Source organism: Terrapene carolina, unplaced genomic scaffold, assembly GCF_002925995.2.
Source record: "Terrapene carolina triunguis isolate 2854851 unplaced genomic scaffold, T_m_triunguis-2.0 Scaffold131, whole genome shotgun sequence".
Lineage (NCBI taxonomy): Eukaryota > Metazoa > Chordata > Testudines > Emydidae > Terrapene > Terrapene triunguis.
In genome coordinates, this window is record NW_020664482.1 from 16,830,607 (window position 1) to 16,845,181 (window position 14,575).

At 40.9% G+C, this 14,575-nt stretch overlaps 1 protein-coding gene across 3 annotated transcripts in view; it reads right to left on the reverse strand.

Moving 5' to 3' along the window:
* COL4A6 (collagen type IV alpha 6 chain) overlaps nucleotides 1-14,575 on the reverse strand; it is a 53,001-nt gene that overhangs the window by 17,034 nt on the left and 21,392 nt on the right. The window contains exons 16-23 of one of the 3 annotated variants that reach the window (XM_029911842.1): nucleotides 13,833-14,016; nucleotides 12,488-12,541; nucleotides 7,988-8,059; nucleotides 7,407-7,514; nucleotides 5,022-5,243; nucleotides 4,625-4,786; nucleotides 1,439-1,447; nucleotides 247-417 (exon numbers count right to left, since the gene is read on the reverse strand). In XM_029911842.1, the coding sequence (XP_029767702.1) occupies nucleotides 247-417; nucleotides 1,439-1,447; nucleotides 4,625-4,786; nucleotides 5,022-5,243; nucleotides 7,407-7,514; nucleotides 7,988-8,059; nucleotides 12,488-12,541; nucleotides 13,833-14,016 (982 nt within the window). The remainder of the gene's footprint in view (nucleotides 1-246; nucleotides 418-1,438; nucleotides 1,448-4,624; nucleotides 4,787-5,021; nucleotides 5,244-7,406; nucleotides 7,515-7,987; nucleotides 8,060-12,487; nucleotides 12,542-13,832; nucleotides 14,017-14,575) is intronic. The other 2 variants (XM_029911844.1, XM_029911843.1) reach the window with 2 other exon arrangements.

Consider the following 14,575-nt stretch of genomic DNA (forward strand, 5'->3'; position numbering starts at 1 on the left):
TTCTATGTGGTGGACCCTAGGAATTGAACCGATATATCCTTTGGCAGAGTCCAATGCAGCTTTTAATTACTAACCCAATCTGCATTCACATCAGCAATCTATCAGTGAAACGAATGAATCTGAACACAAGTTCCCTGTAACTTTCAGTCTGTTCCAACAAGTAGGGTCTAAAATCATCATTCGTGTTACTTTAGCTGTGCATCTGAATCCAGTCCTGCGTGACCATTTCCTAATTTATACAATTACCTTTTGCTCCAGAGAAACCTGGACGTCCATCTCTACCCAAAGGCCCAGGTGATCCTGGGAATCCTCTGTCCCCAAGTGGTCCTGGAAAACCTTCTAGGCCTGGGAAGCCTTTCATACCAGCAGGGCCCGGTGGACCTGCATCGCCAGTTGGTCCTTTGCCTCCAGGAAGTCCTGAATCAATACAAGCAAACTCAATAGCTTTTGTCATACAAGCTTCTGGACAGTTTGGTGAACGGTTCAGCATGTTCTTTAAATGTAGCTTGTTTTTAATATGAGAGCTGGACCTCAAAATGATGGCACATGCAGCCTTCTAGCAGGCAGAACGTTTAGATATGCAAAAACATTAGTCATCCAGCAACAAGAGACCTGCCTACGTCACTTCAAAACCAGCAACACGGAGACCCTTTGAATTATTCTCCTCCTCCACTTTATCAGCCATTAAGTGCAGAGCAGCAGCAGGTCTTACCTTTTAACTTCAAGGCATCAAACCAGAGCATGGGATAAGGAGCATTAATAATGGTAACTTCCAGTCCCTACCACATCATCTTGGTCAACCAAAGGGGTCAACCGAAGAGTGGCCTGTTCATTCTGCTGTTAAGGTGCTACTTCTTAAAAGTCAGATCGGTTAGTAATTAAGGGAATGGGCTGCTGAATGCGTTATGATAAAAGCATCTCCAGGGTTAAAGTCGTTGAAACCATTTGTGCACAATTTAGTCTCTACATATGTCAGAATGTTTCTGGCTGCACCTTGGTAAACATTTAATTCAGAAAAAAAAAACAAGGTAAAGGCTTAAACCATTGAAAAAGGGAATGCTCAGCTACAACGTTAAAAAGAAAAAAAATCAGGTAGCTTCTGAGAAATGGCACATAAAGCAGAAATATCCGATGGGCGAGCTTTGCAGCACCCTGGATTTTAGCATTTAAAGCTATAACCTGATTTTTTAAACATAAAATGCAATATCTGCGTAATTAAAGAAGAAAAAGACAACACATGCTTGAAATCTAAGAATATTAAAGACTTTTCCTCATGGGCTTTGTTCTTTGTTACCATCTGAGCATACTCGATACAATGGTTCTTTGCTCTCTGGTATGGTTAAAATAAGGGGTGCAACCTATAGTCAATGCAATTCTTGTAGCATTAAAAGCTAGGTAGTTAGTTCATGACCTTTTATGCTACAGCACATTTTCTCACCTTGACAGCCTATGTGAAGAATACATAACCAAACAGTGACACATCAGAAATGGAGAGTTGATGGTAAATGGAATAGAAAAATGGTGAAGGAAAAACAGAAATATGTGAACAGAAAGCACAAGGGCACTAAAGAAATTAATGGCTCAGAAAGAATACTGCAGCAAAACCTTAGTCACTTAGAGTTTATCATCCACCAATTAGCAGGTTTAAAAAATTTATTAAAGGCAGGGGAGTCGTGATGCAAACCCCAAGAATATAAAGCTATATAGAAGAAAAAGCCTCCTCCAATTTAAATACAATACTTTTTGGTGTCCACTTTATAATGCTAATCTCAGAGGCAACTCAGAGATTAGTATTTAAGAACATAAGAATGGGCATACTAGGTCTGACCAAGGGTCCATCTAGCCCACTATCCTGTCTTCTGACAGTGGCCAGTTGTCAGATGCTTCAGAGGGAATGAACAGAACAGGGTAATTATCAAGTGATCCATCCCGTTATCCAGTCCCAGCTTCAGGAAGTCAGAAGTTTGGGGCACCTGGGAAATGGGGTTGCATTCTTGACCATCTTGGCTAATAGCAATTGATGGACCTATCCTCCATGAACTAATCTAATTCTTTTTTAAAGCCAGTTATACTTTTGGCCTTCACAACATCCCCTGGCAACGAGTTCCATAGGCTGACTGTGAGTTGTGTGAAGAAGTACTTCCTTTTGTTTTAAACCTGCTGCCTATTAATTTCTTTGGGTGACCCCTAGTTCTTGTGTTATGTGAAAGGGTAAATAACAATTCCCTATTCACTTTCTCCACACCATGCATGCTTTCATAAACCTCTACCATAACCTGCCTTTCGTAGTCTCTTTTCTAAGATAAACAGTCCCAGTCTTTTTAATGTCTCCTCATTTGGAAGCAGTTCCATACTCCTAATCATTTTTGTTGCCCTCTGTATTTTTTCCAATTCTAATATATCATTTTTGAGATGGGGCAACCTAAACTGCAGAGTCCTAAACCCAAACACACAGGATTCCAGGTGTGGCGATACAGTACCAGGGATTTATATAGTGGCATTATGATATTTTCTGTTTTATTATCTTTCCTAATGGTTCCTAACATTGTTAGTTTTTTTTGACGGCCACTGACCATTGAGCAGTTATTTTCAGAGAATTCTCCACAATGACTTGAGTGGTAACAGCTAATTTAGATCCCACCATTTTGTATTTATAGTTGGGATTATATTTTCCATTATGCATTACTTTGCACTTAACAACACTGAATTTCATCTGCCATTTTGTTGCCCAGTCACCCAGTTTTGTGAGGTCGCTTTGTAACTCTTCGCAGTCAGCTTTGCACTTAACTATCTTGAGCAATTTTGTATCATCTGCAAATTTTGACACCTTACTGTTTACCCCTTTTCCAGATCATTTATGCATATATTATACAGCACAGGTCCCAGCACAGATCCTTAGGGGACTCCGCTATTTACCACTTTTCACTGTGAAAACTGATAATTTATCCCCAGCCTTTGTTTCCTATCTTTTAACCAGTTACTGATATATGAAAGGAACTCCCCTCTTATCCCATGACTGCTTACTTTGCTTAAGAGCCTTTGGTGAGGGACCCTGTCAAAGGCTTTGGGGAAGACCAAGTATATTATATCCACTGAATCACCCTTGTTCTCATGCTCTCTGACACCCTCAATAAATTCTAATACATTGGTGAGGCATGATTTCCCTTTACAAAAGCCGTGTTCACTCTTCCTCAACATATTGTGTTCATCTACGTGTCTGGTAATTCTGTTCCTTACTATAGCTTTAACCAATTTGCCTGGTACTGAAGTTAGGCTTAATGGCCTGTAATTGCACGGGTTGCCTATGGATACATTTTAAAAAACAGGCATTGCATTAGCTATCCTCTAGTCATCTGGTACAGAGGCTGATTTACACAATAGGTTATGTGCCACAGTTAGTAGTTCTGAAATTTCATATTTTAGTTCCCTCGGAACTCTTGGGTAAATACCATCTGAACCTGGTAACTTACTACAGTTAAATTGATCAATTTGTTCCAAAACCTCCTCCACTGACGCCTCAGTCTGATACAGTTCCTCAGATCTTTCAACTAAAAAGAATGTCTCAGGTGTGGGGATTTCCCCTACATCCTCTGCAGTGAAGACCTATGCAAAAGAATTCATATAGCTTCCCTGCAACAGCCTTCTCTTCCTTGCGTGCTCCTTTAGCACCTTGATTGTCTGCTGATTGCCTGCTTCTGATATACTTAAAAAATGTTTCTGGTTAGTTTTTGTCTCTTTTGCTATTTGCTCTACCAAGTCTTCTCTGGCCTGTCTAATTATACTTTTACATTTGACTTACCAGAGTTTATACTCTTTTCCTCAGTAGGATTTGACTTTCAATTTTTAAAGGATGTCTTTTTGCCTCTAACCACCTCTTTTACTCTGTTTAGCCATAGTGACATTTTTTTGGTCATGTTACTTTTTTTTAATTATTTGGGGTATAACTTCAGTTTATTTCTCTCCTCCAATAGTTCTCCAGCTTTGTTATTCTGCAAACTGCTGTGTAAAAGACAGATGTTCTCACAGACCATTATTTTCTACTAAACATCTAGTCTCTCCTTTGCTTGATTCTCATGATGTTGCATATTGTGCTACCAGGAAAGACCTTGCGTAGCGCAACTCAAGAGCCACTGCTCTACTCAGAGTCCCTTGGGCCCATGAAGGGAGGGGGAATCAAGATGGTCTTCCGCTGTCTCAGGGGATGAAGAAGATACATATAGTTGTGCCGAGAAGCCCAGCAATTTTCAGCCCATCAAAGTTAATAGGATTTTGCCTTCTGACAAGGGTCACTTTTCTAACAATTTGTTATGTATATGAAATTAAAGCATGAACATGGAGATTCATCATTCATCCAGCAAATATGCAATAACAAAGTAATTTAAAAACTGGTACATTTAAGATACTACATTCTATCTTCTCCTCTTATGGCTTACAGCACAATAACACCATTTCTGGCTGGGAGGCGTTTATCCCCGAGGCCCAAATTCTGCGCACAGATACACATCCAGCCCCACTGGATAGCAACCCCGGGTTAACTCCTAGCAAATAGCAAATCTATTCTAAATCTTATTTAACATCCTGGTGTTTGGTTAAGCCACTCAACCTCATCGGAGACACTACATACCTGGTGATCCTGAGAAGCCAACTGTTCCCCTGGGACCTGGTTCTCCTTTAATGCCAAATGGACCTCCAGGACCAGGAGGTCCTCGCAATCCACCAATACCTGGGAACCCTGGATTACCCGGTTGGCCTTTAAAACCTGGTGAGCCAGGCCTTCCGTCAACACCTGAGAGTGAGAGGTGGGATGTTACTTCCCAGGTGAGAATAAAGTTACCTGTTTTTAAAACTTGTATAAATCATCTCAGAATTACACTAGATGCTCAGGGAAACTTAGTAAACACAGAACTACAAACAGCTTAGAGGAACTGATGAACTGGCCTCAAGAAGATACTAGAAAGTAACATTTTTTTGGAAAGATAAACAGTTCCAGATTCCAGGAAACCAGCAGCAAGGGCGCTCACCGTTCTGTCCAGGAAATCCAGGTTCTCCAGTAAGCCCTTTATTTCCTGGGAATCCAGGTCTGCCAGGCTCACCCAGGGCTCCCCTTTCAGCACCAAACACTTCACCAGGAGCTCCTTTTGCCCCTGACAACCCAGGAGCTCCCATCTTTCCAGGGAAACCATCTGTTCCATCAAGTCCTGGAAGTCCTTGTGGTCCCTGATCTCCACGAGGCCCAGGAAAGCCTTAAAGAAAAACCCAGCCGATAATACACAGCAGAAAATACACAGCAGGAGGGAAACAATATCCATATGAATTAAAATGTCTAACAAATGCACTTTTTTTGTTTCATACAGAAAAAATGTATTTTGAAAACAACCATTTTTTGGTTTTGAATGTTTAATAAAGGGGTGGAAAAGGACAAAAAGAAGGGAAACTAAATGGAAAACCTTTGGTTTTCTAAACAAGTTCTTTTCATTTTAAATGAAATGAAGGTTTTAGAGCATTTTGAGGTTATAAATGCACACACACTAGCGATCTCTACTGCTTTACAAGTACTGGTTTTACCAGATGGATGTATTGCCTACAACAAAGGCATTACTTACAGTCTGACTACAACCATCTGAGTCTATAAACGGTGTCTCACTAGTAAGGGCAAGTTGCAAATGTTGCAGTTGCACTTGTTCACCCAGTCCTTCTCACTTCATCCTACACTGCAGTGCCTCATGGATATCACTCAAAAGCCCTTGCATTCCCAAGGACAGCTTTTGGCACGATGGGGTAGATAATTCAGGAGTCCAGAACACACTGGTACAACAAAAGCTGGAAAGCATGGTGTGAAAGGACACCATCGAGAGTGTTGCTAAACTGCTGTAAGGATAAAACAACTGAGGATTTTCATGTCAGCAGCAGTGTTCCCTCTAATTTTTCCCACCCATGTGCGGAATGAATTTTTTTATATGCACCAATATGGAGGTGATGTATCACACATCACCTCCATATTGCTGCACATAACGAAATTCATGTGCTGGGGGTGGGGCCGAGGGGTTTGGAGTGTGGGAGGAGGGCTCAGGGCTGGGGCAGAGGATTGGGATGCAAGGGAGGGGTGCAGGCTCTGGGGTGCGGCCGGGGATGAGGAATTTGGGGTGCAGGCTGCCTGGGGGCTACGTGCTGGGGCCAGCAGGGAGAGGTGCCTCTCTCTACCTTGGCAGGTCCATGCTGGGAGAGACGCATCTTTCCCCGCTGCAGCCCTGAGCCCCTGCCTGGGGCTTAATAGGCAGCTGTGCAGCTTAGAGGGAACTTAGGTCAGCAGTGCCTCTGCAATGATTTCCTCACTTAGGCCAGGTCTCCTCAGGAACAAACAGACAGAAGGAAAAAACACTTTAAAAATCCTCCCTTGTGACTTTTCTGCTGTTCTGCATGGTGTATTACTCTGTATGTTTGACTGCAAACATCACAAAAATCACAGAACTTAAAAAGCATTTCAAATGTTGTATGTTGATTACCATACCCATAGCCACACCGCCAAGTGACTGGGATAGCCATGCAGATGCCACACCCATTTTACACTAAAAATCAGTGGTTCCCAAACTGTATCCCACAAAACACTTGAGCTCAATGGTCACATGTTGCTGGCTCTCCTCCTTAGTCGTAGCTGCTACATCACATTAAGAACATAAGAACGGCCATGCTGGGTCAGACCAAAGGTCCATCTAGCCCAGTATCCTGTCTGCTGACAGTGGCCAATGCCAGGTGCCCCAGAGGGAATGAACAGAACAGGTAATCATCAAGTGATCCACCCCGTCACCCTTTCCCAGCTTCTGGCAAACAGAGGTTAAGGACACCATCCCTGTCCATCCTGGCTAATAGCTATTGATGGACCTATCCTCAATGAATTTATCTAGTTCTTTTTTGAACCCTGTTATGGTCTTGGCCTTTACAACATCCTCTGGCAAAGAGTTCCACAGATTGACTGTCCGTTGTGTGAAGAAACACTCCTTTTGTTTGTTTTAAACCTGCTGCCTGTTAATTTCATTTGGTGACCCCTAGCTCTTGTTTTATGAGAAGGTGAAAAAACACTTTCTTATTTACTTTCTCCACACCAGTCATGATCTTATAGACCTCTATCATATCCCCCCCTTAGTCATCTCTTTTCCAAGCTTATTAATCTCTCCTAATTAAAATATTAAAATATTAAAGGTAGCTAAAACACATTCAATACTTCCCCAATATTATTTTTCCATGTAGCAATGGCTCTAAAATAACAATGATCATCACTAGGATGCGGAGCGGTCTGGATGCTCATGAATAGAAGAGAATGGGTAAAGAGTTTGAGAGCCCCCCTGATAAAATACAGTATTGTACATTAAAAAGACAATCTAAAGTTCCATAACTAACTCCTTTCTTACCTGGTGCTCCTGGAAATCCCATTGATCCTGGAATACCTGGTTGTCCTTTTGACCCACTTAATCCAGGTTGACCTGGACTGCCTGGAAACCCCGGGCTGCCCTTGGGACCTGAGGATTAAAAAAAATTAATTCAGGATCGGAGACACAAGCATATTATTGTGAAGTGGGATTAGATATTTCATGCAAAGCTAACCACAAAATGCCCAACTACTGTACTAATTTAAACTAGTCAACGTTGCCCCAAGTCTGTGATCATCTCATCAACTGAACAAACACAGAGGGACAAGTGTTTTGTTTTGGGGAGCTGCATGGCAGGGCAAAAGTTCTCTATACCCCTCATTAACAATGACTTTCACAGAGTTATGAATAGGAGCTGCACACATATATAGACAGAACAACTGTCAGTAGGAATCAAACCCAGCACCTCCAGGAAGCAAGCCCAAGCCCCGTCCACTTGAGCTACAGGAGTAACTATTATTTAGCTGCGATTAAGCAGCAGGATCTCTCCTTGCTGGAGGGAGACTCAACACAGACAATAAGCCAGTGTATTACATAGCGTATTTAAAAGTCAATCTCCATACCTGGAAATCCTGGTATTCCTGGAGGCCCAGGTGCACCAAATGCTCCAGAATCTACACAGGGCAAGGTGATCCCTAGAAAAAGGAATATGTTGTAACTGTAGTTAGCTGGTTATAATGAGAACATTGAATGTCCAGACTAAATTATGAGCAATGATGAGTGAACCTATGCACTGCAAATCACTACATGTAATGCACATTCACATCTGCCACAGGGTAACTCTTCCTCAACAAAATCTATTGCTTTGTGGGACATTAAGGCTAATGTTGTTGATCTAAGTTTACGGACACTAAACTAAAGAGAGGAAGTCTGGGCTAGTGGCTAGAGCACAAGACTGCAAGTTCAATTTATTTTCTAATCCCAGCCCTGACTGTGACTCACTGTGTGACCGGTTTGCGTCCCCACCTGTAAAATGGTGATGAGAACTGTACATAAGAACTGCTATTTATTATTTGTATTATGGTAATGCTCCAGAGCCCCAGTCAAAGATCAGGGCTGCACTGTGCTTAGCACTGTAAAAACACAGATGGAAAAGACAGTCCCTGCCCCAAGGAGCGTACAGTCTATGTACTGAGTCAGCTTACGTTGGGGGAACTAGTGGGTGCCCAGAATTTATGAAAACTCAAGTAATCTATTCAATGACAAAAATCAATGTAGGAGACAAAATTTAGGCACCCGTTTTTTAAAATCTTGGCCCTTCTTGACTGTCCCTGTGTTTGTGCTTTCTGCTGGGTCATTCCACACGTTTACACTAGAGTTTTGTGTGTGCATGCATGTATTTTTTTATTTAATTCTGCTTTTTCTCCAGCTGATTCTTCTATAGTCCATCAGTCTGAAAAGTAACCACACAGCTTAGTTGTTAGTGTACTAAGAGCAAATAGGAATCAGTGGTTGTACAGCTCATCCTTTTCCTTTGTATGAGAAACAAAAGTATCTAACTTATCAGTGGAATGAGGTCTGGGTGGCATTATTAGAACCATCAGACTATTAAATTTATTTGAAAAATCTCTTATGTCTGCAATGTTCACCTTTGTCAGACTCTGGCAATTTGATACTCCATTGATACAGTATTGCTAAGAACACATGAGTGCTGGCATAACTAACTAGGGGGTCCAATCCTGCAGTCCCTTTATATTAAGAAAAAGACCCCACTTTCTTCAATAGGCATTTGCTTAAGTAAAAGGACTGTAGGGTTAGGGCCTACACTATTAGAACAGGCTTGGCCTAAAAACTCCTAGAATAAATTAACCTCCTCAAAACGAAAACCTAAAGGATTTTAAAATATATTTTGTCTGAACTAATGTCACATCAGAACTGATCTTTAGAGTTAGGTTAAGACCATATTTCTGAGGGTGGGGAAAGGGGATTTTTTTCCTGCCCCTCCCATTTTGGAGTCTTTCTATACAAAAAGTTAAATAGCTAGTTACTACACTGATTACTAATACTGGCCCATTAAAATCTGATGCAATTTTTTCTGCAGGTTCAGCGATTAACCAATCAGAGATTGTGGATTAGCTGCTTCTTGTTTTTTACAACTAATTCTGCAAGAGCTTGCCACCCAATACCCACTCCCAACCTGATATCCCAGCCCAACTCATGGGCTACATCACCAGGCAAGGCACTCCAATTCTCGGCTGCATTTCTGCTGCCGCCAGACGTAATGAGTGGACCAGGCATAGTAAATCTAGACCTTTTACTGACAGTGGGGTTGTGAACCTAAGACTTCATTTTGTAAATGACACTGGTGTCTTTCAAATAATGGCAATTCTCAGGTGGCTTCTGAGTTTTATTAGTAAAAGACACTGAGACAAAATCATTCCTGGTGTCAAACCAATGAAGACAATAGAGTTACACCAGAGATAATCAATATGGCTCACTTCTGATTTTAATCAACAACAGGAATAGGGAACCCATGGGGGATGAGGCAATGGCCAAAAGAAAGATTAAATTACGTAAGAGATTTTTTTCTACTGATGGGCCAAGAAGGTGGCATATGGATTCCATTTAGTTTTGAGGCTGAATCAGAGCTATGGTTAGGGTTTAATCAATGGCATCAAAACCTTGTGGGCTGTTCTCAAGAGATTTCAGTAAAACTGGAAAAATCTTGTGAGAGCAGCTTATCTCATAGGAGTTCCACCAGACTGGGTGACCCTTTTCCACCCCACCTCTAGTTCCTCCCCCTCAACTCCATATTCTATGATTTTGTGATTCTGATTCATGTGATCACAAGATGGGGGTGGGTAGGGGGGAGAGGGGAGTGAAATGACCCAAATCACAAATTCTAGTTAATCAGGACTGCTGGCAGCCCTTAACCTCAGCTAATGAGATCTGAAGCTGAATGTGCAGGGGGAGGGAGAGGGGGAGGGAGGAGAAGGAGGTGGTGGGGAAGAAAACCTCCTGGGGCTCTAATGTACTTGTGTTTTGACGCTGCTGTGCAAGTACTAGAAGAAACAACAGATGTTCTGCTTTGATACTGGAAAACCAAAGGTCAGTGCTTAAATTCATTACTTTTACCTTGATGCGAGGCATTAGTTGATAACAGAATGAATTTATAGGTGACTAACCCCCTGAACAACACACATACAAAACTTTGCAATAACACTTGCATACTGATGCTGTCTTAAAACCAACCACTGCTCTTTCTAGATAGTACCACAGCTCAGCTTTAAATCCTGCATTTTAGACTTAAAGCAAGGACATCAAAAATAATAGATACATAAAATAAAACATTCACCAGTCTAATTTATATTCAGAGGTAGAGAGATGTGAGAAACAAGTTCTTAGGTTGAAGAATGTTAATGCTTAGTTTGCTGCCTACCTATAGGTACATTTAGACAGGAGATTACTTTAACTGTTCAGAGGGTAGCACCATTTAAAGATGTGATTTCTTTGCTCAGATCCTGGCATTCTGCATTCCCGAGCCTGACACTGAATGTTTTATAAGGCAGCCAAAAATTAAAATCCGTCTCCAACAATCCCTCCATAATCACAGCATTGTGTAGAATGCCATTTTTCAAAAAGGGGATGTCCAATCCATCAACTAGCTCAGAAAGGGCAGTTTAATTAACATTTTTATATTCAAACACATGGTTTTTTAAGGGCCTGCTTAAGTGAACGTCCAGAAAATGACAGTATTCAATGCTTTATGTAATTAGCCAGCATTAGACTGGTAGCACAATGGGAATTGTATTTATGGAGCAACTGAAGGGCAATGGTAATATGCTAAAGAAATGGTTTTCACATATTCCTGGGGTCTGATAGCACAATGAAGTAACCAAGGCTTAGTGCTCGCCAGTTACTTAATACCCTATGTTCTCACAATACAGACAATGGCCTCCGAATGCCAGGGGAACAAGTCTATTGTGAAAACATAGTGAGAGGCTTCTGGGAATTGCAACAATGGCACAAAATGGGTAATCCAATAGCATTTCTGAGCAATTTCATAATACTGCTCACTAACTGTGCAGAAGTATTGTTCTAACACTCTATCCCCTAGTCAAAGATATCAGCTGAAGGCAACTCAAGGAAAATCAATGTGACTACTCACTTGAGTAGGAATTCAGCACATGCAAGAAGGTTTGCATGATCAGGTCCTAATACAGCATTTATTTTTTAAATGAGAATTTTCATCTGATCTACTGTAACTGCATTTTGTGTGGTCTTAGGCAAAATTCCTTGATGTTGCCTTTGGCAAGTTAATTTCAGTAGGTCAATGTCTCTCTTTAAAAATGTTCTCTGGTCTTCATCATAAAACCTTCCAACATTGGCAAGTTAATTTCAGTAGGTCAATGTCTCTCTTTAAAAATGTTCTCTGGTCTTCATCATAAAACCTTCCAACAAGTGCAGTATAAACAGCAATTATTTTTTCTGACTAAGCAGATTTCTTTAATGTTAGATGAAGCTTAATACATCAAAAGTGTTTTTTAATAAGTGCAATGATTTCCAAGTATTGGAGAGATGGTTCTCTCACAGCTTTCACACAAATATCTGTGGAGGTGTAAATTGAATCAGCTAATGACTTATTCACACTCTTCTACGTTTTCTGATGATAGATGCTCTTCTACAAAAAAAGCCATTCATTGTTAGCGGGGCTTTGATGTAACACTCACATAATGTGTTGACTTAAGATGCATCCCATTTGATACCCAATATACATGAGGCTGTGAATGTCAGTGCATGAAGCATATTCCCTCTAGTTATCCTATGATGCAATCTGGATTTAGCAGCCCTTGTAAGAGATGTTTTAATAAGCAAAGCTATATATACACATACTATAGGTTAGCAGAGCGTTTAGCATTTAGCACATGACACGAGTCAGGAAAAGGCATATGTAGAAAGTTCAAATGGGATGCCAGTGTTGGCCATTATAAATCAGCCCATTACAACAACCAAATGCAACACTGGTGCTATGTAACATGCCATTCTGTGGGTCTCTGCAATGATGGGAAGAATGGGGAATCTTCCCATTGCTATTCTGGCAACCACTAAGGCCTAGCTCTCACCTCCCTCTGTGTCTAAGATTCCTTTACCAACCTCCTCACCGCAGCAGCAGTCACCTATACCAGCCAAGCAAAGGAGCACAGGTTAAACAAAGTCAGAAAACCCACATGATCGAAAGCATCTTTTTTTTTTAATCAATAGGCCAAACATGCTCACAGACATTTTTCATTGTGCACATTGTAGACATGTCTGGTTTCATCCTGAGACTTGGAGTCAGAAGAAGAACTGTATTCAGTTCAATGTCATTTTAGCAGTGACTAGTGTTTTGGGGAAAATATTATGTCTATGAATATATTTAGTTGTATTACTAATAGGGCAAGCATTACAAATACAGAAGGTTAAATATACACAAACAAGGTGGAAAACATAATAAAAAGCAGCAGCAGAAAAGGAAAGATATTGCTTTTGTTAAAATCACCTTAATAAACCAACTTTAAAATCTCAACATAAATATTCCCTATGTTCAATAGTTCGATGGTGAGACTATTTTCCAGACTCTAGCATATCTGAAATATCACAAATAAAGCCCAGATTGCATTCACATATAAAGCCCAGATTTACTGGATTCTTCACTTGTCATTAAGTGTACCTAGCTCTGTATGGTCATATCAACTATATCAAACTCATACAACATCTGCCCCGCAAACGTTCTCAAGCTGCATATGTCATGCCTGCTATTGTGGCTGACTCAGCAGGGACTGAACCGGGGAACCTCCAGAACTAAAAGCATCAACTTCTTCAGCTTGAGCTAAAGTGCTCTGTAGCCAGGGTCGATAGCAACTCAATTCTTCTGTAAATTGGCACAGAGTGGAACTTGCAATACACTCATCAGTAGTGTACCACCTGCTAAATAGAGGCAGGACCTAGTGAAATCAGTCATAAATGATCCTGGTGTTTGGTTAACATGAAAAGTTCCTAGTCACTGAGTCTTGCACATATTTTATTATATGTAGCTCTAATATTTACACCTTTCTTTATCTAAAGCTTTTCATCTTAACCACATCCCTAGCAGAAAATCACCTTAGGTTTGCTACTGGCTATAAAACTGTCCCTCCTACAAAAATTAGCTATTGTCAGTAGCCCCATCCTGCCCCTCTTACTGGCATGAGTAGTCCACACTCCTGTTAGTAATCTCATTGACTTCAGCAGGATTATGTGGGTGAGTGAGGACTGCAGGATCAGGTCTGACCTGCCTATAGACTATCCACAAATAATTTAAAAATATACATCTAGTTTACTGCTTTGAAAATACTAGGATCCCATTATGAAGTGGAGTATTTCTTTGGTTGGCTGGTTTTTAGGGGCATGGCAGCTTTTCAAAATGAGAGTAGTCCCTAACAAGCCTACCTGGAGGACCTGGAAGACCTGGTTGTCCTGGAAAGCCATCCATTCCTGGGTCACCTGCAGGGCCGCGAACTCCGCTAGGACCTGGGAAACCAATGCCAGGAAGACCGCTCTCCCCACGCCGGCCCTTGGAGCCAGATAATCCTGGCAGGCCTTTTTCGCCTGGAAATCCTAGTCCACCATCACCCTACACATAGCAAAGACAGTTACAGCTGAGAACCAAGAGCACCTGGAACAACTGCACATTGCCACAGTTTTGACAAGTACACCAAAATGTTGTTGGGGTTTGTGATTCTATTGGACACTGTGATGCTAGTGGAGAAGGCTCCAGCCTAAATTCTTAGCAGCAAGTTTCAAATGTGTTTGATAAAGTATATGGAAATCTTGTAAATGTAATGCTCACAATCTTTTCAAATGCAGGAAACTCTACTTACCACTTAAACCACTGCATAATACATTATATTTGCCAAAATATAAATATTATACATGTTTGCTGTATCTTTCTACTTAAAACATTCATGGTCAGCTTCTTCTGTTTCAGTATTCGACTCTTAAAATTTGGTAGATAGTATCTTTTGTTTTTAAAAAGAACAAATCTTAAAACTAAAGTAGTGCCTGTAGCTTGAGAATCCTCTCTCAGACTTTACCTATAGTTTATTTTATGATTGTGTAATCAGAGATGTGCTGAGGGACTATTATTAATCTTGAAGGAGAGAGAAATTCCTGTTCAAAGGGCAAGAATAAAT